This window comes from Triturus cristatus, chromosome 12, assembly GCF_964204655.1.
Source record: "Triturus cristatus chromosome 12, aTriCri1.1, whole genome shotgun sequence".
In the NCBI taxonomy this organism is placed as follows: domain Eukaryota; kingdom Metazoa; phylum Chordata; class Amphibia; order Caudata; family Salamandridae; genus Triturus; species Triturus cristatus.
The window spans coordinates 814,384,000-814,411,862 of NC_140595.1; the positions used below are offsets into that span (position 1 = coordinate 814,384,000).

The 27,863-nt window shown below is 45.5% G+C and overlaps 1 protein-coding gene across 2 annotated transcripts in view; it reads left to right on the top strand.

Annotated features, from left to right (window-relative positions):
- FXR2 (FMR1 autosomal homolog 2) overlaps nucleotides 1–19,398 on the top strand; it is a 431,332-nt gene extending 411,934 nt beyond the window's left edge. For both annotated transcript variants that reach the window (XM_085638170.1, XM_085638169.1), the window contains exon 17: nucleotides 17,691–19,398. In XM_085638170.1, coding sequence (XP_085494296.1) covers nucleotides 17,691–17,795 — 105 coding nt within the window. In that variant the 3' untranslated portion in view covers nucleotides 17,796–19,398. The remainder of the gene's footprint in view (nucleotides 1–17,690) is intronic.
- Nucleotides 19,399–27,863: the final 8,465 nt, after the last annotated feature.

Consider the following 27,863-nt stretch of genomic DNA (forward strand, 5'->3'; position numbering starts at 1 on the left):
TTTGTCAAAAATTGGCAAATGTCTCATTCCCTATTTAGATGTATATAAATGTAGATTTATAGTGCATACATATTTAGGTACTCTAAATTTTTGGAAGATGTCCCTCATCCACCAAACTCTTAAATAACTCCTTCTTACACTTCCAATCTCAATGAAACTTCCTATCCAGTCCCACTGTCTCCTTTCCTGTCTCCATCATATCTTAAGATTGAAATTGTCCCCATGGTGGACTTTGATGGTGTCTAAAGTTTCCTTAGATTTTGTAAGGAAATGTAGAAAGTAGTAACTGCCTGTGAAACATGAACACGTGATGTCTGTTTCCCTTCTGTTAAGACCAGGTTCTCGTGCCTTGGATTCTATTTGCCCGATCTAGCAGTGTGCCAGGATCTTGTTTGCGCCGACAAACAAAATAATTGTTCCTCCATGGCCATCTGTTCTTGAAATATCAAGGTTTGAAGTTTTGCAAGCAAGCTCACCAGCAGCAACTGAGATGGCTAGACTCTTATAACACCATAATATTTAGATCAAGATCTGACTTAAATTTCAAAGACTATAAAATACAGGATGATATTCAGTGTTCTAGCTACCATCTACATGACCTTCCATAGCAATGATTAGGCGACCTGCAAAGATTACCCTTCTTTAATGTGATCCTCAGAGGATGTAACGCCCTAACAATATGCCAATCAGTGTCTCAGAAACATGGTTTCTCCAGTATTAGGGTGTCTTTCATAGATTCACATGCTTGAATATTCCCCGTCGTCGGAGTGGGAGTCCCACGGTAAATAAAATAGCTATATATATATATATATATATATATATAGTAAAATATATACATAAGTAATCATATAATTAGCGCATGTAGGTGTAAAACACACATAGTGTACCTATAAGAGAAAACTCCATAGGAATACAATGGAGAGAGACAAAAGACCTTTGAAGTCTATCTCTGTCATTATGTAAGTCCGAACTCCAGCCAATCAGGCGTCAGCCCCTCTCTAGAACCTTCTCCTCAGAGCTTCTCACCTCAGATTTTCTACCGCACGTCGTGTGACAGGGAGTCTCCCTGAGCTCTGCTCAGTTTTTGTCAGTGAGGATGTCTTCTAGTAAGAAATCTTTGTTTAGACCATGTTCTTCATGTGGAAAACTGCGTTTGTTCTCTGAGGACCCACACAGTAAGTGTATTTACTGTTTATATCCTGACCATGAGGTGGCAAAATGTAAGTTTTGTAGAACTTTTTCTACAAAAACTCTAAAGGACAGAGAAGGCCGCCTGCTATTATGGCTACAGAGACTGAAGGACAAGGATAACCCTCTCTCTGATGTGGAAAGTCTCTTTTCTGGTCGTTCTCAACCAGCCTCTAAGCGCAGTAGTGTGCAGGAGTTACCATCTCCTTTCCTGAAGAAAAAGAAGCTGGCTTTGCCTCTGACAACTGCCACCTTTGTGGTTTCACCTACTGCTTTGTCGCCTAAGGGACACTGTTCTCAGGCTGCTGAGGCGTCTACTTCCCATTCCTCGGGGAAAAACTTGTCAGCCTCGTCGACGATGCTCCCGACGACGAGATCTGCTGTTTCTACCTCGTCGACGGTGTCCCCGACGACGACGTCAGCTGCTTCGTCGTCGACGAGCGTTATGTCGACGTTATCCTCGTCGACGATTACCATCAGTTCTTCAAGGGCGGTGACTTCTGTTGTGCCCATTACTTCGACGTCGACGAAGAAGGTAAAGGTTCCGTCGACGAAGACTGTGTCGTCGACGAAGACGTCGTCGAGCTCGTCGACGCCCATTCCGTCGGCGAAGAAAAAGAAGATCCTGACGACGACACTGTCGACGGTGGTTCCGTCGACGAAAGCCTTGTCTACGAAGACCTCGACGACGGCTCCGTCGGCAGCGGCTCCGTCGACGGTGGCTCCGTCGACGATGGCCCCGTCGACGGCGGCTCCGTCGACGGCGAATCCGACGACGGCAATTTTGTTGCCACAGACTTCGTCGACGATAATTCCGTCGACCATCATTCCTTCGACGACGGCTCCATCGACGAGTACATCTCCACAGACATTCGTAAGGGTACGAATAAGCGGTGTGGCGGCTACCCAGAAAACAAGAAGGGAAGGAGTTTCTTGGACACCATTACCTCCTACTGTGGGCTCGGAGAGCCAGGAACATAATATTCCTTTGGGAGTTGCACAGCCTCCCTCACCATTATTCGCTACAGATTCGGATCAGGAATCCGAGGGGTTACCGGAGTCTTTCGGAACGGCACAAAGTCCATCCGACTTGGTTATTAAGTGCCAGGATGTCAGTAGTGAGGATGAGGATCCGGTATATATACACCAGGCCCCTCCGAAGCATAAAACGGCGACTCTTCCTCTGTCGCTCATTACTAATCTCCAACGCATGTTGGACGACTACAACCAACGGTTCCCTCTATCCCCTCAACGTTCAGAGGTTCCGTCAACCCCGGTGATTCCAGCAATTATTCCACCGGTACCTATTGTAAATCCTGCTCCTCAGATGCCGCCTGTACCTCCACGACAGGTTCCGGAAAGGTTGTTGCCTCATTATGAGCCTGTAGAGGAAGGCCCTCAGGACACAGAAGAGGGTGAAATCCCAGATGATGATTGGGATGTAGATGACAATGATGATGATATGGCGGAGTGGGACAATTACCAGGCACAAACACCATCCCCCTCACAGATAGTAACAGGGGATTCACCTCCAGTGGACATAGCCAATTTTCACCAACTGATGGAAAGGGCATCACACCGTTTTAAGTTAACGGAGCGCAGGGAGGAAGATTGCTTCCTTTATGATTTCAAGAATCAACCCTACAAACAGACTCATGCTATTCCCATAGTTGAGTTTATTTGGGAAGAAGGCAAGAAATTAATGCAGACACCGAATACCTTGCCAGCTCAGGTGCCTCGATTAGAAAAGAAATATAAGGCACCAATAGGAACCCCAGCATGCCTCACGGGTCAGGCTAAACCTGAGTCGGTCGTTACGCAGGCAGCGCAACGTAAGGCGAAAAATCCGGCATCTTCTATCACCTCGCCTCCGGATCGTGACGGACGTCGGATGGATGCCATAGGGCGTAAATTCTCTTCTATGGCCTCTACGGTGGTTAGAGCAGCTAATGCCTTGGCCATCCTGGGACGATATGACAGACAAGTTTGGGCTGATATCTCGGATGTGGTTCAGGAGTTACCAGAGCCATCTAAAGTGGAGGCAATGAAGTTGCTCCAAGAGGGAGAAGCGGCATCGGCGGAAATAATCGATTGTGCAGTAGACATCGCCTGCATGGGTTTCCGTCAGCTTGCCGGAGCGGCTGTTCTGCGTAGGCAAGGATGGTTAAAATCTACATCCTTTCGTCAGGAGGTTCAGTCCATGATCCTAAACATGGCATATGACGGCGAGTCTTTATTTGGGAGCCACGTCGATGAAGCTCTACAGTCCATAAAGAAAGACACTGAAACAGCTAGATCACTAGGAAACCTTCAATTTCAGCGGAGTAATTTTCGTGGTGCACGCGGACGCGGCACCTCCTCAAGTTTTCGAAGAGACAATAAACAATACAAACCTTACAATCAAGGGTCCAACCGTTACTCTTATGGACAGCAACAGCAAACATCACGGCAGCAAACCTCCAAGTCATATAGAGGAAAATCCTCATACAGAGGAACCGCATCAAAGAGACAGTGACTCTTACCGGACAGACAAGGTTGGAGGTCGAATCTCTCTGTTCTTTTCCCAATGGTCCTCCATCTCAAAGGACCGTTGGGTTTTGGACATTGTGAAGAAGGGACACGCCTTAGAATTCACCAAATTCCCTCCTCCCACTCCACCCTCCGGACCGCCACCAGCTCACATGAAAGAACTGTTGCATCAAGTACGACTTTTAAGGCAAAAAGGAGCTATAGAACTGGTACCAGTGTCTCAGAAGGGAAAAGGTTTTTATTCCCGGTTCTTTTTGATCACAAAGAAAAACGGAGAGTGGAGGCCCATCCTCGATCTAAGAGCACTAAACAAATATATAAAGAGCCAATCCTTCCGTATGACGACGCTGGTAGACATCTTGCGCTTACTCTTGCAGGAAGATTTTCTGGCGACGATAGATCTCCAGGATGCCTATTTTCATATCCCTATTTTACAGCGGCATCGAAAGTTCCTGCGTTTTCGAGTGGGTCAACACGATTACCAATTCAAGGTGTTACCATTTGGCCTGCGCTCGGCCCCTCGAGTGTTCACGAAGGTACTGGCTCCAGTAATAGCGTATTTGCGCCTCCAGGGAGTGCAAATATTTCCATACCTGGACGATTTTCTCCTGAAATCTCAGTCAAGCACTCACCTGCGACAACACACTCTTCTGTGCCAGAACGTGTTTCGCTCTTTAGGCCTGTCCGTAAATGTGGAAAAATCCCAACTTCATCCGTACCAACAAAGAGATTTCCTGGGCGCAACTCTGGAGACTGTGTCAGCGAAGGCATTCCTCTCCCAGGAGCGTCTCAAAAAGATGCTGCGACTGGTGGCTCTGATCAGATCAAGAGAGTCAGTTTCTGTGAGACTATTAAAATCATTTCTGGGGATGGCGTCATCATCCATTGCCTTGATCCCTCATTGCCGGCTGAGGACACGTCCTATACAGGAAGCTCTGGATGCTCAGTGGCGTCAGGTAACGGGATCTTTCCACGACATGATGTGTCACAGATCAGATGAAGTCAGCACTCGCATGGTGGGCTATTCCAGCCAACTTGATGGAAGGCATGTCCTTTCTGTCGCTGCCACCGGACAGAACACTCACAACAGACGCCTCATTGGAAGGATGGGGCGCTCATTTGGAGGATCTCTCTGTGAAGGGAAGATGGTCCACACATCAAAGATCTTGGCACATCAACAAGTTGGAGCTCATGGCGATTTTTCTGGCTCTAAAATCGTTTCTGCCTTTGCTCCAAGGAGAGTCAGTGCTAATACAGACAGACAACACAACCTGTATGCACTATGTCAACAAACAGGGCGGAACAAAATCCCCAAGTCTCTCCAGGCTAGCTCAAAGAATTTGGGACTGGTCTCTCAGTCATCAGATCTTGCTTACGGCAGTCCACCTGCCAGGAGTATCCAATGTCCTAGCGGATTCCCTGAGCAGGTCCTCCTCGTCGACCCACGAGTGGGAGTTACACCAACCCACTCTAGAGAGGATATTCCAACTATGGGGCCGTCCGCAACTCGATCTCTTTGCCACGCCGGAGAACCGGAAATGCCGAAATTACGCAAGCTGGCATCCCCACAAGCAATCACAAGGGAATGCCCTTTTGATAAACTGGTGCAATCTATTTGCGTACGCCTTTCCTCCAATACCCCTCATACCTCGGGTTCTTTGGAAGATGAGGAGACAACCTTGCCACCTGATCCTAATAGCCCCGCGCTGGCCACGGCAAGCGTGGTTCTCAGAACTGCTCCTCCTGTCCCAATGCCAGCCAATCCTCCTGCAACATCGGACGGATCTGCTCACAATGAGCGAAGGGAGAATTTGTCATCCAAATCCCTCCTCACTGAGCTTATCAGCATGGAACCTGAACACCATGAGTTCGCCCACCTAGACATCCCCCAGGATTGTAGGGATATTTTGGCCCAGGCAAGAGCACCTTCTACAATCAGGACGTACAAGTTTAAATGGAAACGATTCTGCCATTGGTGTGCTGCTAACGGAGTTCATCCGATACATTCCACGGCAGAGCAATTGCTACCATTCTTCTTGCACCTAGCCAGTTCTGGACTGTCGCATGCAACCCTAAGGGTTTTTCTAGCAGCCATTTCCCGTTTCCGGCAAGATGGATCAAGTTCCCTTTGTTCCTCAAGAATAATCCGCCAATTCTTTAAGGGCCTATTCCGGAAATTTCCGCCAGTTCGGCGGCGTCCTCCGTTGTGGCACCTCAACGTTGTGTTGGCACAATTGATGAGACCTCCGTTTGAGCCCATTCACAAGGCCGACCTAAAATATTTCACTTGGAAAGTAGCTCTACTTCTGGCACGAACGTCTTCTCGTCGTGTCAGTGACATCCATGCTTTTACCATCAAACCTCCGTTCCTGCAGTTCAAACCGGATGCTGCAGTGTTACGCACCAATCCATCATTTCTACCCAAGGTGCCTACTGACTTTCACATTAATGAGCCAGTAATATTAAAGACCTTTTTTGCCAATCCTCAGACATTACATTCTTTGGACGTCAAGCGGTGTCTTAAGTTCTACATCAGTAAGACAGCTTCTTTCAGGAAATCCGATCAACTTTTTATAGCATATGGACGCTGTCATAAAGGACGTCAGGTTACTAAACCAACGATTGCACGCTGTATCTCGGCAGCTATTGTCTTTTGTCACCAAAGGGCAAATAAGCCTCTGCAGTCTCCAGTGAGGGCACACTCCACTAGGGCAGTATCATCATCTACTGCCTTATTTGCTGGAGTATCTTTGCAACACATCTGCAGAGCAGCTACGTGGTCGACCAGACACACGTTTACTAAGCACTACTGCTTGGCAACTTTAAGCGAGGAGGATGCTGCAGTGGGACAGGCAGTGCTGCGCAATCTTTTTAAGTAAGGTGAGCCTCTTCCTCCCGCCTCCATATTGTTTCCATATATGTATATTATGCATTTACAATGTTAGTTTGTTCAATACTGTTTTTATGCATAAGAAGATTGATTATCTATATATGTTGAATCTATTTTGGCATGGAAACAATGGTGATTGTTACTGCTAGCTATTCTATATTCAAGCATGTGAATCTATGAAAGACACCCTAATACTGGAGAAGAACAATTGTTACTTACCTGTAAACAGGTGGTTCTCCAGTATTGGTGTCTTTCATAGATTCACATGCGACCCTCCCTCCTCCCTTCAGAGGCTCTCTTCTCCTCATGCACTTTACAGTCACTCTTGTGCTACGAAAATCTGAGGTGAGAAGCTCTGAGGAGAAGGTTCTAGAGAGGGGCTGATGCCTGATTGGCTGGAGTTCGGACTTACATAATGACAGAGATAGACTACAAAGGTCTTTTGTCTCTCTCCATTGTATTCCTATGGAGTTTTCTCTTATAGGTACACTATGTGTGTTTTACACCTACATGCGCTAATTATATGATTACTTATGTGTATATATATATATATATATATATATATATATATATATATATATATATATATATATATATATATATATATATATATATATATATATATATATATATATATATATATATATATATATATATATATATATATATATATATATATATATTTTGCTATTTTATTTACCGTGGGACTCCCACTCCGACGACGGGGAATATTCAAGCATGTGAATCTATGAAAGACACCAATACTGGAGAACCACCTGTTTACAGGTAAGTAACAATTGTTCTTCCGGGTTATCAGGGTTATCAATAGTCCTTGATCAAAGATCTCCCCCCTTCTCAACCGGTCGAGAGTACGTGCTCCTCTTCTCCCTGAACTCCGCTTGCACTCTGAGCTTCCACCCCATAAAGGCCGCTTAGTTGCTCTCGACCCACAGAGATAGGCTTCTGGGCCACCACTGCCTCTGGGTCCTAGTCGGCACTGACAGTCCACTTCAGATCCCATGCCCAGCTTCAGGTAACGGCGAAGAAAGTCCTTAAGCCGAGCCATTTGGCGCCATTCGCTCCATCTTGGCAACGACTTTGGGATCTGAAAACGTTGCAGTCAAAACCCAAATCTGCACCAAAGCTTTTGATGCCGACAAAGTCGCCCATCTAACCTGTTAAAGCAATCCTCCAAAAATTGCAGGATGAATTTGTCGCTCGCCAGAGTCCTACTGTCATCCACCCCCAGACAGCCTGAATTCTAACACCACCTCCGGCGTCAGGCACTCAACTTTTAAAGAGGCAGCTTATCTTTGAGGATGCCCTGGAGCTCCAACCACCACCAAAGCAGTGGAAGAACCAAGACTGCAATCAGTCCTCTTCCAGAGCCACTACTACTTATTCCCTACACTACTCTACCCAGGCATCCAGCATCACCATCTCCACCTGCTTCTTTACCTGACACACCTTCTTAAACTCCATAGGGGTCACAACATAGCCTGGGCGAAGACAGTAGGGGGGCCACATGACATGTCCTCACAAGCAGACCCATGTGATACCTACGATGTGGTTCCTCCAGGGGATACGGAACCTGCCCGCCCTGCCCCTCCAGATGGCAGTACCTCCTACTGCAAGGTCCTAGGTAAGGCTGCATTTTATCATAGGGTGGACATACACAAGGAAACCGTGAAGAAAGACTTCCTCTTTGAAACTCAGTCCTCTGCCCACTGTTCAACACAGTGCCTGCCCAGGTTAAAGAGCATGATCAATCCCGCTTAAGACATTTTTTAAGAAGCGTGTTAAGGCTTAAGTAATCACCCTCATCCCTGGACCTGGTTCGATGAGGGATACATATAAATTTCTGGGATACATATACATTTCTGTGATGTAACAGCATACACGTTTACGTCTCAAGATGTATCACATTGTTTTTTGGATTGGAGAAAATATATCCACATGGATACAGTATGAATTGACTACCAGATTAATAAATTTTCTTTGTTGGAAATTGCAAATTTATTTTGTAGAAGTTTTACATCAAGCGACACGTTCGCCAAGGAGTACTTCAAAATAAGCCCTTCCCGAGGAAGGGTATACTCTTTCCATATTCAGACCATCACCTCAACGAACAGGAGATGATGAGCTTTAGCACCCTAATTCGGATTACATTTTTTCGAAGAAGATATTGTACATTGAGTTTACACATTGGAGTGCGACGGTTCTTCCACATCTTGAGTACAAGGTTTCACCATTGGACCCCCTCTACATTAGAGGAAAACTCCCTCCTTGATCCCTGGTGGAGCATATCATGCCCCCGCCGGATAAAGAAAGCAAACACAGATGCTTCTGGTAAGTGTCAATCATTGGCGCATCTCAAACTCCATCGGCCTGCGTTCCTGTTATGATCTGACCCACTAGGACGAGATGGAGCAGCTCTTCCAACATCTCCCAGATGAGCACCATAAGGTCGACACAAGCTGGTCTCGAAGGGCCAGTTCAAGTTAAAGACCACTAGTCGGTGTGCTATAGATCCCCCTGTCACAGCTGCTCGGGCATCAACTCTTGTGCTCCTCGGCAGACTTGTCTCCAGCTTCAAGCCAGACGTTCAGCAACATCTCCTTAACCTGCCCTCTGACGGGAAACACCTCTTTGGGCCCCAAGTTCATGAGATGTTGGAGAAGATTAAGAAAGACTACAAAAGCTACTGGTGCCTTACAAACACCCAACCCCTCGCAGGTCACAGCTCAAATTATCGTGGAGGCTTCAAAAAAGCCTCCACATCTTTTCAGTTTCAGCCAGCACAGCAAACCTCCACAAGAGGCTACTTCTGAGGTGCCTATTGGGGTAACAACACTATGGCTAGAGGCAAAGGTGCCTTCCCCAAAGGAGCAGCCTCAACCAAACAATGACTTGCCACTTCTCCCCCACCACATAACTTCAGATGTTGCTTCCCCAAAGGAGCAGCCTCAGCCAAACAATGACTTGCCACTTCTCCCCCACCACATAACTTCAGATGTTGCTTCCCCAAAGGAGCAGCCTCAGCCAAACAATGACTTGCCACTTCTCCCCCACCACATAACTTCAGATGTTCGTCCCCACCTGGCAACAAATCATCTCAGACCAGTGGGTATTAGACATCATTCAACACAGTTATTGTCTATAGGTCACTTCCACACCACCTAACATACCACCCTCAAACACGCCCTCTCCCCAGAACACCAACACCTGCTTCAGGAAAAGTTTAAAGTGCTCCTTCTCAAAGGTGCCATAGAACCCATGCCAAAATACCTACAGGGCTCCAGGATATTTTCCTTCTACTTCCTCATTCCCAAGGAGGACGGGTCCCTCCGGCCTACTTGGACCTCAGGGCCCTCAAAAAGTGCATCCTGTCAGAACATTTCCACATGGTCACTCTCCAGGATGTCATTCCACTACAACAACAAAGCGACTTCATAGCTGTACTAGACCTCAGAAACACTTACTTCCACATTCCGATTCATTCAGTGCATTTGTGCTATCTCCGGTTTGTGGTAAGTGGCAAACACTATAAGTTTAAAGTGCTGTCCTTCAAGGTCACCACTTCACCTCGAGTTTTTACTAAATGCCGTGCAGTAGTGGCCGCGCACCTGTGAAGACTAGGCATCCATGTATTCCCGTACCGGGACGATTGGCTGATAGTGCAACGCTACACATGTTGCGTACACACCCAAGCCACTATAATCTTGCGTCACAAACTCTGCTTTACCATTAATGCTGCAAAGTCCCATCTCCAACCCCATTGAAATCAAACCCTATTTAGGGGCCGTCCTCAATGCAGAGGTCGGCAGGATCTATCCCAGTCTCGCTAGAGTCCAGGCATTGCTCCCTTTTTTTCAGCCCGATCAACGGGCCAGTCTGGATGGTCAGGCGCTTTCTTGGCATGATGATCTCCTGCATCACCACCATTCCCCACACAAGGTTACACATGTGCCAAATGCAAGTATGCTTAACACAAAAATGGTCTCACGCAGAGGGTCTTTAGAAAGATCTAGTGTTGATCAGCCTCAGCACTCACCATGCTCTGCAGTGACGGAGCACCAACAATTTATTGCAAGGGAGGCCTTTTCTCAACCCAGTTAAGCAGATTACCATCACAACAGCCACATCCCTCACAGAGTGTGGGGTGCATCTACAAGACCTGACTGTCTAGAATCGGTAAGCTTCCAGCCACAGGAGACTCCAAATCAACCACCTGGAACTGTTAGTTGTCCATTTAGTAGTCAAGGCCTTCCTTCTCCACATAGTGGGCAAGTTGGGACAGACAACCTGACATCCATTTATTACCTACAAAAGCAGAGAGGCACTCACTCTCTCAGCTAGCCCAGTACATATGGTGCCTGGCTCTCCGCTGCAGGATCCACGGGAATCCAGGTGGCTGGATGCATGTGGAAGACAGCTTTTTGCTTCTTCTAGCGCGGCCATTCGCGCATTAAACACTACATGCGTGTTTGCACGTGCTTCCTCTGCACTCTGGGACTCCGTGGCTAACCTTCTCCCTTCCATTCCGGAGGAATTGCGCCCTAAGTTACTCCGTCTTGTCCTTCACGGCAAGGAGATGGCTCATTTTACAATACGCTCCTCCCTGGATACCACAGACTCTGTGGGCCGTGCTCTTGCATGGTCGGTGGCTTTGCACCGTCATGCCTGGATATGTGACAGTCGCTTCCCTGATAATATTCGGGAGAGCCTCCAAGACATGCCGTTTAATGGAATAGACCTTTTTGGGTCCCACGCTGACTCGGCGATCTCCAGGCTTCTGTCAGGGCTACTGTAATTCTGCCATGCCACTGACTGCTTGACTTTTCTTCTTCGTTGCAGTCTTTCTTTACGGACCAGTTTTTATCAGAGGCAGGTTGGTGCCTCAGTATTGTCTGTATAGCAGTATAGCTGTTTTTTGTTTTTTTTGTTTCTAGTCCTCTGACTGACTGTTTTGCCAAGAGGACCCCCTTCTTGCCAGGGGTTGACCCTTGTCCTATGTGGGGTATTGGCAGGTGTCTGCCTTTGCCTTCGTACGCTCCTGTGAAGTTTTCATTATGGGTATCACTCTGGGCTCATATACCTCCTTTTACTGCGTCCCGCAGGGTCGCATCGCTCTATTGTCTGTAGTGCTTGGACTCCGGATCTAGGTCTATGCTTTGTGGTATCTACCTCGCATAGCCTGGCTGCTTGCTTTTGTCCTATGGTCTGTCTTTTGGTGTCGGCCCCTTCTGAGTTGTTCTCCCAAGTAGGGAGTTGCCGTGGACCTCTCTGTTGTTGGTTGTTATGGCCTTTTGGCTTATTCCCCAACAGTTTTCTCCACATTCCCGCTGCTTTCGTGCTGGGATTTCTATGTTCCACTTGAATTCTTAAATGGGGCGGACTCGTGGAGACGGTTCTCCTTGAACCCCATTCTTCTGGCGTCTAGGATCCGTGAGTGGGTCCTGAGTACTCCCTTGTTAGGCTCGTCTTTTCTTCTAAATTGGCCTGCAAGGGGACTGTCGGCTGACGTTGCTAGTAGCCTGGCCTAGTTCCATTTTCTGTGTAACTGCGGGTACTTTTGAGCGTACCCTAGTGCCTGGGTTTGGCCGGGTTTCAGCATCTTCTTGAGGCTTTCTGCGCCATGTTCTTCCTCATGGCTTGAGCGGCCCGTTGCCTTCTTGCTAAGGGGCGCTTCTCAGCTGTTCCTGCTGTGTTGTTTCCTGGTGTTACTCCTGGCTGCGTATGAGCGTCTTTCGGGCTGTGTAGGGGCATCCTTTCAATGCTCTACACATGTATGACTGGCTAGGGTCTCCGCAGTACTCTTCCTCTGTGGTACATGTGAGGGCGCTACGCGTTCTCTCTACCATTCCACGTAATCAGTCCTTTAGGATGGTTTGTCGACTGCCACATCCTGCGGTTCTTTCGCACCATAAGATTCAGTTCTACTTCCTGCGTGGTGCTGAGCTATCTTTTCACTCCAGTTCTTTGCTGGGTGTGTTTTTCTTCCATGTCGGCCCGTGCTGCGCGTGGGTCGATAACCTGCTGCCTTCGTATCTTTACGGGAGCAGATTTAAGTGTTTTATGCTGTTCGTTATTTAGCTGGGGCTAGCTCTGGCTTCTTGTCGACACCTTGGTTACTGTGGATCCTTCATGCCTCTTGGTCTTCTTTCGAAGTTCCTCATTTTTTCAATCGGGCACAAGCATTCTGGCTTGGTGTTTTCCTTCTCTCATCCCCTCTACATGTAGGGGTTTCCGTGTTATTCTGGATGGGCTGTGGTGCCCTCGCCTACCCTTGATTCCCTGCTCTCTTCAGGCCTTGGGGGTCTGGTGGTGGGCTCCGCTGACACTTCTGTCCCCACTGTGTTTCGCACTTTGGTTGACAACACTCTTTCGGTCATGTTATTGACGTCTGGGTTCTCTCTGGACCTTCGTGGGGTTCAGTCGCAGTCCCGCCTCCTCTACGGGGATGTCTTTGGTATCTATTCTAAGTTAAGGAATCTGCGGCTAGACGTCTGTCACATCAACAAGTTACTTACCTTCGGTAACAATGTATCTGGTAGAGACATAGTCTAGCTGCAGATTCCTTAACACCCGCCCGTCCACCCCGTCCTGCGACAATCTTTTCGGGTTGGGTTCCTGCCTTCGCCTCCCTTTAGGTGGCTTTATTCCTCTGCGGGGTGACGTCTTCTCTTCACTCTGACTCACGAAGCTACATTCTGTTTCGGGGCTCTGCTCTGCCCATTCTTGTGATTGGACGGTATGCTCATGTGCCATGTGTCCTTTACAACCCCTACCCTGGGTTGTCCAATGTGAGTCTAAATCCTCCCTTCTATCTTCTTCAACCGCTTGAGGTCTCTTGCCTCCCCTGCAATCTAGCGGTTGCAGTCTGACACTGCTGCATTCGGCAGGTCCATTTTTCGCATCTGACGTCTCCTTTTGGGTTAGGCTTTATGGTACTTTGTCTTTGCTCCTGGGTTCTGGACTGGTTGTCCTTTACTGTCGTATATTGTGGCTGCAGCCTTTCTGCCGGCTACTGTGATGGTTCACCACGGAGCTATGGCTCAATGGTGAGCCTTGTGCCCCTGGTGGCACAGGCTCACACGGGCCAAGGGTGCAATCCTGCCTATGCTCTGCATTTTCTTCTGCCTTCGGGGGAGGTTTTGGACTTAACGATTGAAGGGGTCCCTCCCAGAGAGGTGCTCTGTTCTTTTCCCTCAGTTTGCAATATACTGTGCCTGGCACTGTCTTTCTATGGTGATGTTTTTTTCACCATACCTTGTTTTTTCTTTTTTCTCTGCACACAGTTTTTGGTGGTGGCTTTGCGTACTGACGCGGAAAAGTCTTCTGACGAAAACTGATGTTGGCGCGCCGGGGCTGGGCATATATGTCTCCGCTGACGTCGCGTCCATGGATGACGTCGGGGCGGAGCCGTACGGCGCCGGCGCGCAGAGGTGCTGCTGCGCAAAATTTTCCGGGTCAGTCTGACGCCTGGGGATATTCTAAGTTAAGGAATCTGCGGCTAGACTATGTCTCTACCAGATACATTGTTCCCGAAGGTAAGTAACTTGTTCATCACTTCCATGGTGGACACACTAGAAAATCTAATGAAAGGGACCTCAAATACAATACAATCACTAGGCACACGCATCTCTCCAAGGATAGGGTGCGCACATGGGCCATTTACTGTTCCAAGGATTACAGTCAGACAAAGAGAAAACTTACCATATCAACCTACTAGGGATAGATTCTATAGGGGTGTGAGTGGGTTAGTCGGAGAGACTGTGGATGATGTCTTCAGTGATCTCACTAACCATGTCATGAGTGATGGAATATGTGAGTTCATTAGCAGTGCACTGCGGGGGCGCGAGTTATAGTTAGCTTGGTTAACTAAAACGGCTGAATTTCTCTGTTTTTCTATGAGTAAAATCTGACCCTAACTATAACGTCCCTGTAACCTTAGGTTTATTTTAGTGAATTTCTAAGGTTTTTTAAAATTCTCTTTGCTAACTAGAACATCCTTGTAACCTTTTGATTTTTTTCAGTGAATATATATATATATATTCACTGAAAAAACCATAGGTTTCAGACATGTTATAGTTAGCGGAAATTTTACTGATAAAAAACCAATGAAATTCCCCCGTTATAGTTAGTGCAGGCAACTATAACTCATGCGACCGCAATCCTCTGCTGATGCTAATACTGTATTTAGACACTTATTTGCCCATGTCTTCTTCCATACATTTTTAGCTATACATATATTACAAATATTTTTTTTTATAAAGACACATATGTCATCAGCAGAAGATTGCGGTCGCGTGAGTTATAGTTGCCAGCACTAACTATAACGGGGCAATTTCATTGGTTTTTTTATCAGTAAAATTTCCGCTAACTATAACATGTGTGAAACCTATGGTTTTTTCAGTGAATTTGCAAGGTTTTTTAAATGCTAATTCCTAACTATAACGTGTGTGAAACCTATGGTTTTTTCAGTGAATTTGTACGGTTTTTTAAATGCTAAGTTACTTTACGCCATTCGAGGCGTGCGCGCCCACTTAACGCAGTTCGTTCCGTGCACGGTTTTTAGCAACTTTAATAAGCCCTGTACATTTGGTGGCCTTCGGCCACCAAAAGCTCAGGGGGTGGGGTCAATGTGGATAGTGTTTTTTTTATTTCGATTTTATAATTTCATGTTGCCAAAATTTAGTTTTTTTTCTCAGGTCTAATAAGCCCTGTACATTTGGTGGCCTGCGGCCACCAAAAGCACAGGGGGTGGGGTAAGTGTGGATAGTGTTTTTTTTTTTTTTTTTTTTTTAACCGTACGCATATGGTAAGCGTACGGTAAGCGTACTCGCCGAAATTGCCGAAAAAAAAAAATACCGTTTTTGCTCTTGGGCGATGTTTGGGGACTCCCTCAACATGACTGTGTGGGAGGGAGTTGTCAAAACAGCCCCGTAACATGTTTTTGGGCATCATGTTTGATAAATAACACTCAGTGCGAGAGACAAAATGGCGGACGCCGCTTCCTGGTTTCGGCCGATTCGAATGTTTACTAAGATCTAAGAGCCAATCAGAATCGCGCACGCCACCGTACGCGTACGGTAAGCGTACCGTAAGCGGGCTCAGATATATATATTGATTTAAAGGCTATTTTCTCATAATCTACTGAACAGATTTACACCAAACCTACAAAAGGCACTTCCTTGACCTAGGGACTACCTCTCTGCCAAATTTCTAGTAATTCTGTTCAGCCGTTCGGGCTGTAGCTCTGTCTAAAGGTCCTATGGAAAAATGCATGGGAAAAACGCGTTTTGGGACCCCCCTTTTATCTCAGCCCCCGCTTGACGAATCCCCCCGAGACTTTCAGGGTAGGAGCGGAGCGTAGCGCCCCACCTATTTTGAGAAATTCGCGAGGATTCATCGACCGGCGCCAAAGTTATTCAAAATAGAATGTTGCGGATTTCCTATGGAAAAGGGGTCCTAACTATAACTACCTACTGGCGACCGCCAGTAGGTAATATATATATATATATATATATCTGTGTGTGCTATCGGACATTTTTTTCGGATGGCTGATGGACCAATTCATGGGAAGCGCAGGGCCCATGGCACAAAACTGAAATCAGCCATCATTAGAACTAGTGCAGTTTGTACAGTGGCCTCGTGGAGATCAGTCCACACATTTAATAAACAAGGACATAACTTGGACTCTAAAGCAAGCATCTTGTTGGGTCAGTCCTCTCTGCACATCTTATTTGCATAGTTGAATTTTTGCCATTGTCCTTTCTTCTCCCAGTAGTGGGGCCTTTGAACTTGATGGATGACTTAGCTACTCACTCCTCCTCTTTATTAATGACAAAAAATAAACCATGAAGGAGAAGGCAAAGACGCGTGCTTGGTATTGTAGCTCCTCATGGTGGCCATTTTGTTTGAATTCATCAATAACCCTCCTTTGATAAACCAGGCATATCGTTCAAATGGGTATTTATTCAGCAACAATGTCCGAATTCTCAATTGTAAAAGAGAATATGTGTATGCTTCATGTCTTGCTTCTTTTTCCCTTGGAAGGGGAATTCAAGTGGGCTCCTAAGCCAGATGTGTAATGGTGCTGGAAATGCAGTTACAGAAAGTCTCCTTTCAGGCATGTTGTGTTAGATATCATATTCAATTATGGTTATGTTTATGAAAGTGTGTTCTATTGTTCTCACAAGAGCCAGGTTATTGTGAAGTTATCCTTGTTTGAGAACCACTATTGAAAGTAGCCTATTGTCTCAAAAGGAGATGTCAGTGGAGTTTGTTAAACATTATCACAGCTAATAGTAGAGCCTATCTTATTTCCAGGGATATGTTTAAAATAAAAGTAAAAAATATATTTTAACATAACATTTGCCAGGAAGGGAGGTACCATGGGCAGTTCTATCCTTGGTAGGCCCTCTGTTAAAATCAAGACTTAATGGTGTGTTTGGGGAGAGTACGGAAATGACACAGTTGAGATTAACTCATCATGATGTTTAACAAAATATTTAGAGTTCAGTAGTCTTCATTGACTGATTTATGCGTTTTTATTCCAAAATTGCCAGAATGTCAATATTTTCTGAATTTGATTGTGTTGAAGTTTTTTGGAAGCAGACACCGTAGTACTTTTTGGCTTTATTTAGTCCAATTGTCCATTGTTTGCTGCTGTGTCACGAGAAACCGTGATGCTGTTGGGCACAGTGCTAGATGAATACTAACGCTAACTTTTTGTTGCATTTGCTACATTGTGAGTCATTTTGTTTTGTGACGTAAAACGCATGCATTATAGAGATCTCTTTGAATTTGATTGAATATCCTTTGAAAATATTTTATCAAATGGAGTCAATCCCTAATTTGCAATAAATATATGTTTAGGATTGTCTGATGGTGGGTGCAAGGACAAAATCTGTAGTGGTCCCCAAGTAATGATATTTTTTTCCTTTGAACAATCTAATACAGTTATATTGTCCCTAATACCGGCATTTGCTTCATCTTTTGATTTGTTATAATTATCACCATTCAGATTGTGTAAGTTAAGGGTTCCCACTAACATATTCTTTTTGCCCAACCTCAGGAGGAAAGTGACATCAAAGTTCCCAATGGACCTTCAGAGAATGGAAAGCACGTCAGCCCCAAGGGCACACAGGAGCCTACAGCCTTGGTCAACGGAGTGTCGTAAACAAATAGACGACCAGTGAGAACCCTCTCTCCGTGGAAGCAAAAAAAATCGTATTTTCATCCTTCAGAAAAAATCTCAACCCTGCTTGCGTCCTCTTTAAACCGGAAAAAAACTAAAAATAAATAAAAACGAAACAATGAAAAAATAACCCATGAATAATAACCTAGTGCTTGTTAAAAGCTTGCCAAAGATAGGAGATGACCAGACGACATTGACGATGCTGTACTCTGTGCGGTTAATAGTGAGAGCCGGAGCTGGCAATGCACTGACCTTCTTGAGTAGGTTCCCGGCGCACCGGTCGCAGGAGAATCACCTTGAGGTGTCCTCGACAAGTAACATTAACTATATCTGTTTTTTTGACTCTGTTAAAAAAAAAAAGTTTGAAAAGGGGAGGGAAGGGAAAAAGAGTAAGAGCCGATTATAAACAAAAAAAGTACAAAAACACAAATTTGTTGTGCCTTGACACGGTATACCCAGACATTGGGGTTACTTATTTTTTTTTATTTTTTATTTTGGAGTAGTATTCAAAAGGGCAGAAGACGACCGGCTGGAACGTTCATCGACTTAAGGAAACTGATTAGCAAGGGAACGGGCAGGAGATGGCAGGAAACTAGAGGTGCAGTTGGTAAAAGTGAGGAGAGGAAAGGTTGAGAATGGCGAGAAGCCACTTAATCAGAAGAGGATGAAAACCCACTTAACTGGGAGGTGGAAAATGGTCCAGATATCTAAGGCGGGCCAGGAGGGTCTCCCGTCCCTTGCACTGGGAATGAGCAGAGGCTGTATTTTAGGTTGAGGCAGTATGCACAGTTAGTTTTCTTTCGAGTACGCAACACTGTGGAAGAGCAGCGTTTACAAAAAACGAAGGGGGGAAGTGAGAGCAAAGGGAAGACATCTGGCCAGAAGGGAATGGGTTGAGCCTGGGCTCCTTCGGTGGATTGCAGGTTATGCAGCAAGACCATTAACTAAAAAAATCGTATTTATTTTTCATTGTACAGTATTTAAGAGAACTAAAAGGGAAAATTAAAAAAAAAATGGTCAGAAGAAGCTGCTGTTGGTGTCGGTGGTAGAAAGGGATGCAAATGTTTTGTTCCCCAGTACTGCACAGATAACACGAGAAATAGCTGTGTGATTGTCGACCTGTGCTGTTCCTTCAGGTATCGTGGAGGTTGGGAGAGCAATGACACCACATTCCCCTCCATAGCTTGCCAGAACAGTCTTGACTGTGCTGCTGCTGCCGCTGATGACCGTTTATTAAGAAACAAAGAAGTAAAATACATACAAACACAAGAAAGAGAAATAAAATGTTTGCTGCTGCTAATTCGAACTGAAATTGTTTTGTTATTCCTTCCCTGTGTGGTAGGGGTCAGCCCAATGAAAGCGAGCGGATTGGTGTCCATGGATGCATGTGTGTATGCAGGTGTGTGTTCAGGTTTTTGCTCATTTCAAAATGTCATTGCTATGACATGCCAGCTGGCAGGAGCTCTTGAGGGAAGGCAATGATTTAATGAGTTCCTGGTAGTTGGTCCATCGCCTCCAGGCCCAGACTTGGCAAGGTGTTCTATGGGTGCCACTCTGATATTAAACTATTGAATTACAAAACAAACAGCCTTTGTTGTGTCTCCTTCTGTCTCGCACCTGCTTTTGTGTTTGTCTGCATAATGGAATTTGAGGATCTTTTTAGGTGTTAAGCTCTGCTTCACTATTAACTTGCTCTATTGCTTATGAACAATTGGGTTACTCCAGTATATTCATTCTGCAGTACAGACATTTAAATCCACAACTGTCTTAAAAGAAGCTTGTTTACCTTCTCCCATGTTGTGCTACTCTGAGAAGTGGAGGTTTTGTATCTAGGTACCTCACACAAACATGATCATTTATTATTATAATAGTTTATAGAGTGCATAGCTACCCAAAAGTGTTTCCCAGCACTAGGCACATGTGGTAAGGCATCAGAACGATATAATAAAACCAGATTTCGAAGTGCCAGGTCTTCAGAATGTTTTGAAAAATGTTGAAGGATTGACGTGTTCTCATAGTAACCGGTAGCGCGATCCACAGTGTAGGAGCGAGATAAGAGAAAGATCGGCCGCTCCTGATTCTGGGCACTACACAGGAATTACAATTGCTTGATCGGAGAGAACAGATGGGACGATAGTGTGCCACCAGCCGTCTTGGATACCGTGGACCTTAGTTGGACATAGCTTTGTGGATATAGCACAGTGCTTCAAACTGGATTCGCTTTTCCACCGGAAGCTATTGGAGGTCTCGAAGAAGATTGCCTGTGGAAGAATTTTTGGGGAGATAGAATAATAATCTAGCTGCAGCATTCTGGGCAATCTTTAGACTTTTAAGTGAGTCATTGGAGGCCCCAAGGTAAAGAATGTTGCCATGGTCTAGTCTAGACAGAATCAGGCCCTGAATTACTGTTCATTGGGCAGAGATAGGCAGTAACAAAAATATTTTTCTAAGCCACCTTTAAAACACCGAAACGGGCGGATGCTACCTTTGAAATTTGATGTATCGTAGCAAGCTCATCATTAAGCCAAAAACCCAGGTCCTTAACCACGGAGACAGGGACTGGAGGAGTACCAATGATGTCTAGCCTGTGATGAGGTCCCCAAAGTTGAGAGTTGTTGCCCACTAACGGAACCTCTGTCTTGTCTCCATTTAATTTTAGGGAGTTGTTGCTCATCTAGGCAGCCACCTTCAAAAGGCAAGTGTTCAGGGTGACCAGACTGCGATCTTCCGTAGGTAAAAGGGAAACGATCTGCAAAAGGGAAAATCGAGAGACCACAGCTTTCCACAATCTTTGCCTTGGGAGGCACACAGAGGTTGAATAGCACAGGGCTAAGAGCCAACTCCTGGGTACACCTGAAGAAAGCAGATGGAATCTTGAGGTATGGCTAGTAGAGAGTACCTGAAAAGTCTGATCCTGTAAAAATGAGTCTAGCCAGGTCGAAGCTTAGTCTTGAACATTGATAGCCCCCAGTCTTTACAGCAGTAGCTGCTGCGATAGTATCGAGTGCTGCACTAAGATCAAGTAGAATCATCGCTGCTGTGCCATCTCTATCAAGATGGAGCCTGAGCTGGTCTGTGACTTCCAGCAAGGTAGATTCTGTACTGCGACCGGCCCTAAAACCGGATTAAATATAAATAAGGAAATAAAGGCTGCAGGTTCTTAATATTGCAATCTTGGTTTACAATGTATGTCTGTAAGAATTCACATATCCCTCACTGCCTGTAGAAGATTACTTGCATAGGTTTCTTTAAGGTACCAATTATCCAACACTTCCATTAAGTAAATCAAAGAGGCCAGTTTGTAAACAACCTGGTTTCAAAGAGCTCAGTGTTCCATCTCGAAGCTGATGAATTCAGTTTCTGAGTCTATGCTTAAATGCAAGATCACGTTTTTGAACTGCAAGGTGTCCTTTGGATAGACTTATAGCCACAGTTTATTTACCTTTTGAATACTCCTCAAATGTCCAACCCAGAAACTTTTCCATAGTACCTCTGCGTGCGTGCCAGAAGGTGGCACCGTGCTGCTCCGCACTGATGACATTCCACTCCGGAAGTGATGTGTGGGGCCTAGTAAAGGTGCCACTCCTGTGCGCTGACCTCAACTACAACTCCTGTGACCGCTTGTGGTCACATCATTATATGATTGATGCGGATGATCTCACATGCTCCCACGATGACAGAAACCCAGGGAGACGATATACTCTGCTAGAATGGCAGAACACACAAATTACGGTCCACGGAGGGAGACCAAAAGGTGATCCAGCAGGTTTGTTTCCTTGATGAAGTAAAAGGCATGCTTTGCATCGATCCCATATGCGATTTTGTGTGTGTGGGGTCTTGACGAATGAAAGCGACCGAGGCGGTGCGCTGGTTAATGTTTCTGGCACACTTCACTATGCTTGAGGGTGGATTACGGCTATATAAGACAAGCATTTGCAATGTAATAGGTCTCGCAGTTGTGAGAGTTTCAGCTATTAGCATTGTAAATGACAATGCTTTTTGTTTATGCGTTTGAAAACCTGCAAACTGTGTGTAAACAAGCACTTTGTACATATAGTCCTTGCATATGAGAAGCAAGGCTGGCAGTCTCTTACTGCCAGCCTTGCTTCTCGTAAGCAAGGACTATACGTACAAAGTGTGTGTTTATGCACCGCTTGCAGGTTTTAAAAACAAATAAATACGGTTCACCAGAGCATACATTTATTGGTCAAACGCAGAGTATGAAACACCCAGGCAGGAAAATGTATTGACTGAGGTAAAGAATACTCCCTCTTGCCAGAGAAGGGCAGTGAACTGAGGGACGAAAAGAGCGCGAAAGTTAAGAAAGGAAGAACGTCATATTGAGTAGAAATTGAAGAAATTACAGAGAAAGGTATTGAAGAGGAGGGAGAACAGACGTGGGATTGTGAAAGGGGGACCAAAGAGAAAAGAAGCAGAGGAGGCTAAAAAGAATGACACTGCGAAGTGGAAAAGGAGTGAGGAGCGAAAGGAGGTAGAGTTGGAAATATGTGGAGAACAGAAGATATTAGGGCAGAAAAGGACGGAGGGAAAGAGTATCTTAGAGGACAGATGCAAAGGTCAGAATTGAAATGGACAGGGAGCCAGTAAGAAGCAAAAGGAAAAGATAGTGAGCGAAAGAAGAGAGGATGTTAAACTAAGCAAGAGGAAGGAAATGGAGCGAGAAAGAAAAGGGAGAACAACAGGTGAGTGAGATAGCCGCGGGCGATATTTAGTACAAAAACAGTCCGGCCGAAGTTTGTCCTCAGTATGGTTCAATGGACAGAGAACATTTAGGCAGTAGTAGTGATTGTCTTGGTTCCCTGCTTCACCCTGTTTAACCACCTGCCCCCTCCGATCCGCACTGATTGAGCTACACTGCCGCTCCCGCCCCTCTCCTCTGCACTCACTCCTGCCAGCAGAGGAAACATGTGTTCCCTATTTTCGCAGGCCGTGCCAGCTCTTGGGTGTGAGCCTGTTTGCCAGATGAGTGTTTATCCTCTCTCTAAATACTTATAAGGTGCCAAAGGCAAGACCAATTGCATTGTTGATGTCTGTAAAACATAAAGGGGGCTCATTCTAGGACAAGTGAGGCGGCGGTGGATTCTCTCCACCCCTGCGTCGTATGAAGGAATCTGAAGCCGCTGTGATGCTCGCCTCTCCAGCAGCCGCTGCTCTGAATAGTTTAATAACATGTTCTAGCTCACGTCTGACAAGGCGGGAGGACGATTTTGAAAGGTGTTTGCACTTCAAACTGAGCCTTTGTAGAAAAGAGATGTTTCATAATGTATGCGTTTACCAACATGACAGCAGAAACACAACAATGAGGGGGTGGGGCAGAGAGGGGGAAAGCGAGATGGAGTATGTGCCAGAGGGGGCGAAGATAGGGAGGGAGTAGAGAGAGGCAGAGGGGTAAAGGGTGAGAAAGAGAGTTGGAGGGAGAAACGGAGATGGGGAGAGAGCAAGAAAAGAGACAGATGTGAGAGACTGAGAGAGAAAGGGGCAATCCATGTATGTGGGGAGAACGAGACAAAGAAGGCTCAACATTACCTTGCTCTCTCTAACAGTGCTTCGAAGCACTCCCGCTGCTCTGTAATCGCACGCACGTGTGTTTTGCTGAAACACTGCGAGCAAAAGACACGCCGTACGTGTGCACATCTCTTGACACAAATAAAAGTGAAAGCGCGCCATGCATGCGTTGTGCTGAAACGCTGCGAGCAAAAGACACCCCGTACGCGTGCACATCTCTTGTCCGGGCAGGCACGGCAAACAGGAGACAGGGACTGAACAAACATGCCTCCCTTCCAATCAAAAGCGCGCATTTTTGATGAGCACCAATGAGAAGCATGGGTGGAGCTTCCACCCTGCTTCCAAAGCAAAACCGACGACCATAGTCTCGCAAGAGAGCAGCGCATGTGCTGCGTCGCTAGGCGAGACCTAATAAATGGTTGATTATTATACTACTTGGCTAAATGACAAAGATCGAAAACTCTGTATGATATATACCATATTCTGTATGGGAGAGAGTATTATGCATGCAAGAGACCCGGGCTAGACTGGGTTCAGCATTATATGGTGATGTGGCAAGGATCCTGTTTACTGATGTATTGCCATTAATGAGTAGGGTCTATTGGGAGTACTATATTAACATAATTGAGTAACCGCGATGTTGGCTACTCTGGTCACTTACTGATTGTGAACCAATCTAATAGTCTGGCTTTATAAGAAATTGGTAGTCATAAAGAAGCTACTTTGATGAACCACTGTCTGTGCTTCCGTCTGTCCACGACATGCAGACCGAGAATCTTAACTTTTTTCCTCTTGTCATCAAATACTAAAATATCCTTATCTACAACCAAAGAACAGATTACATCAGATATACAGAGTTAGCTAGTAATATGGCCCCAGGTTAATTCACCCTCTTAGTCATCCATAGAGGAATAACAATAACTGAGCCGTACCCCTGTCAGTAGCTTGCATGACAAACACCTTGAATACCTCGATAACATGCCTTTTTACGCAAGACAAATCCATAGTCTCACGTAATTCTACTGAGTCTCCATATAAATGAAATTCATTCTACTGATCTACTGTTTTCCCTTTTCCCCTGTTCTAAGAGTGTGACTACAGGAGTGTCCACCCCCCTTTCCTCCCCTGTCTAAGACAAGTGGAGCTTTTTCCCCTTAAAGTATAGGGTAAGTGACTGCACCAAGAGGGCCGAAACAGGTTTGTTGAAGTGGTGAGGGAGACATAATCTCTCTTCCCCTATTTGTTCCATTTAACCCTGGTTGGTGTTCCGGACAATAAAGAGATACCTTTGGGTATAACACCAAGGTGGTTTTAGTATTCTGTCTGTATCCTGTTTTTATCCAGGATAATAGTATGATCTTCCACTGGCAAGAGGTTGAGACCATCTTGGAGGTACTATCCAACCAAGATGAGACTAATTTGCCTGTGATGATTACCGCAATAATGTGGATAAGGCTTATCTGTCCATTCTTTGGAATGCCGCAGGTAGTGCTTTGGCACTCTCTCGAACCTTTGTAGCATTGAATCCACTGCCATACTCTTTGTGTGTTTGACTTCATAAGTGGAGGAAGTATGGTAGGTTGATTTCTTCATCTTACTCTTTGTTGCAGAGAGAACATTCTTTACACTCGCTTTTTGGAACGGACTCAAATAATGACTGACCAGGGTGATGCGATTGCTCAGCTCTATGCCAATAATAATTAGTATGTGGACTTGCAAGAGGCTAGTGGGCTTCATACTTCCCCCAGAGACAGCCCGTTTTTCTCCTCCTGACCTAGCCATGGAAAAATCTGCCTCCTACTCCCTGGTTATGTGTAGGGCAGGGGAAATCCTTGATTTGCACCTTCTCCACATGGAGGTGAAAACAAAAATGTCCTAACCAAAATTCTGCATCCTGGCCAGACTGCGTATGAGCCTCTTTCCTTTCATTGAGGCTTTGATGGGTACCGCCCTATAGGCTTGGGTCAAGCCTTTTACTGCCCTCCATCTAACTGGCAAATTGCCAGATGCCATTTTTGTGCTGCAATGGACTTGTTTTTTTTGTTACAGCACACCTCTCCAAAGAGCCTTGTGGTGTAGGATTCCACTAGCTGGACGTACCCCAACAATTGCCCTCTGACTGCCCCTGACAGGTAAAAAAAAATAGCGGAGACTTTCCTGAAACGTTTTTTCTCCTCAGCAGGTATGGCCCTGAAATCGGTCAACACATCTCGTTGTTTGTGCTGTTATACTCCTGCCCTTTCGGACTCTGTGGCAGAAGTCTTCCTTGGTATTCTGTGAGATCTTTGCCCTGTTCTTTCACAATCAATTCAGGATGGTTGTGATGCATACAACTTCACAATTCGTTGTGGCTTGGACACCACCGACCTGTTGGCCGGACTATCCGCACCAGTGTTGCTATTCGACGCCATGCATGGCTGCGATCGATTGGGTTCTCGAGTGACGTTCAGTCCCCCCCCTTATGGACATGACTTGCTTGTTGAGGGACAAGGATGAATTTGCCCTTGAGCGTTTTAAGAAGAATAGGCCTACTGCTCACTGCATGCGCCTATCTACCCAGTCTCTGTTCCTTTGACAACCACATCGATGCTGTAGCGGTATGTAGTATAGCACATTTTTTGTGTTTATTTAAATGCTTTGCTCATCCTGATTTGGGAACCAGTGTTCCAAATGCATGGTATGCTCTCCCATGTCCTTCTTTTGCCCTGAGGAGGAAAGAACCTTACAGGGCTGAAACGTGTCAGTTTTCATTATGGAGTCTTTTTAAATTGACTTTTAGTGTCCATTTAGTTGATTGCTGTGGAGTAGGGAAATAAGCATAGTTTTCTCCAGTTAACTCCTTGTTTCAATGACTACCTCCTAGGTGGACTATGGAAGAAATTATTAGATAGATACCTTCAAACCGAATACCTTTGGGAAACAAGAAACAAACGTATGTTTTTTTTGCTGTATCTAGTGTCCGTTGGATTTTTTATAGTTTATTTGTGCTAATACTAGCGTTGACGAGGTGTGTACATGTGTATATTCAGACTGATAAATTCTAGATTTATTTATTTGTTGGCATTTTCTCTATACCTCATTAACATTTCACGCTTAATTAAATCAGGTTTCCATTGACAATTGTTTAATTGCAAATAACCTATATGGGCTATAATTGATCCTTGCTATATACTGCTCTTGTTTTTCTATATGCGGTAGCCCAGGTTAAGCAAGGTAATCTGGACAAACCCCCTTTACTGGTTCCTGTTCCACCTCAGCAGATTTGTGGGAGAGGCAGAGGTGCCCACTGCTAAGGTCAGCGTGCCATCCAGTTCCCCAGCCCCCAACTGTAGCCCCACCTGCCAGACCTAGTGTACTCTTGTAGGGTCACAGCCACCAAGTGGGTGTCCGAATCATCTGATTCTATCCTGGTCGACAAGCAAGCACATCTGACAGGTTGTTTTTTCAAATTGTTCACAAATGTTATGCCTAACCCTTCCTTGTGACCCCACAGCTCTGTCCACTCAGCGACTGATGGAAGACCATCTTTGCATTCCGCCACCACTCAACACCTGACAGAGGACCATCTCTCCATTTTGCTTTAGGAAGTGCACACCCTTTTGGCCAAAGGGGCTGTCAAGAGTGCCAGACGTAGGTCATGATTGTCATTCCTGCTACTTTCTGGTACCCAAGAAGAATGGAGGGTTTCAACCTACTCTAGTTCTTCACTCTCAAAACACCTTCCTCCTCAAGGAGAAATTAAGAATGCTCACCCTGGCCCAGGTCTTGTCTGCCCTCGACCCTGGTGAGTGGATGGTGGCATTGGGCTTGCAGGATGCCTATTTGGATATTATCATTCTGCCACCCCATCAATGCTGCCTGTGGTTCTCGGTGGGAGAGGAGCATTTTCAGTTTTCTGTGATCCCCTTTAGTCTCACAAGCATCCTTAGGATGTTCACAAAAGTGATGATGTTGGCAGCACACCTTCGGAGGTCTGGGGTGCTAGTCGTTCCCTACCTCGATGACCGGCTGTTGAACATATAACATAACAATGGTTCCCTGTGAGAGAAGTCAAAAGCCTAGACTCCTAGGCTGAAAAATTCAGTGTCAAATCATGAATTTTGACAAGTCATTTAATTCCATCTAACAATAATAAAGATAGTAATATAGGTGGTCCAGAACTGACGCAGTGCAAGTGTAAAGTGACATCAGTGAGAAGTGCTGTACAAAAGTAATACATTTGATATGTAGGTGAGCAGCTAAGACCATTATTCCTGGTAAGACTCCAACAGTAAGTACATCAAGGTCAATACTATCAGTGAATATGGTCTGCTAGTAAAATTGTCAATGTTTCGACCCTTTTATTAACAGTTTGTCAGGGTCATCATCAGGACGAACATGACAATGGTAGCAACCTGCATGAAAAGGGAAAAGCCACACTAATTGGCTACAACCCTGTATTAGCATGGGTGCACAATAAAGATGGTAACAATCAACACCAATATACCATAGTGGAAAAGAATCTGTGATGTGGAGAACCAATCT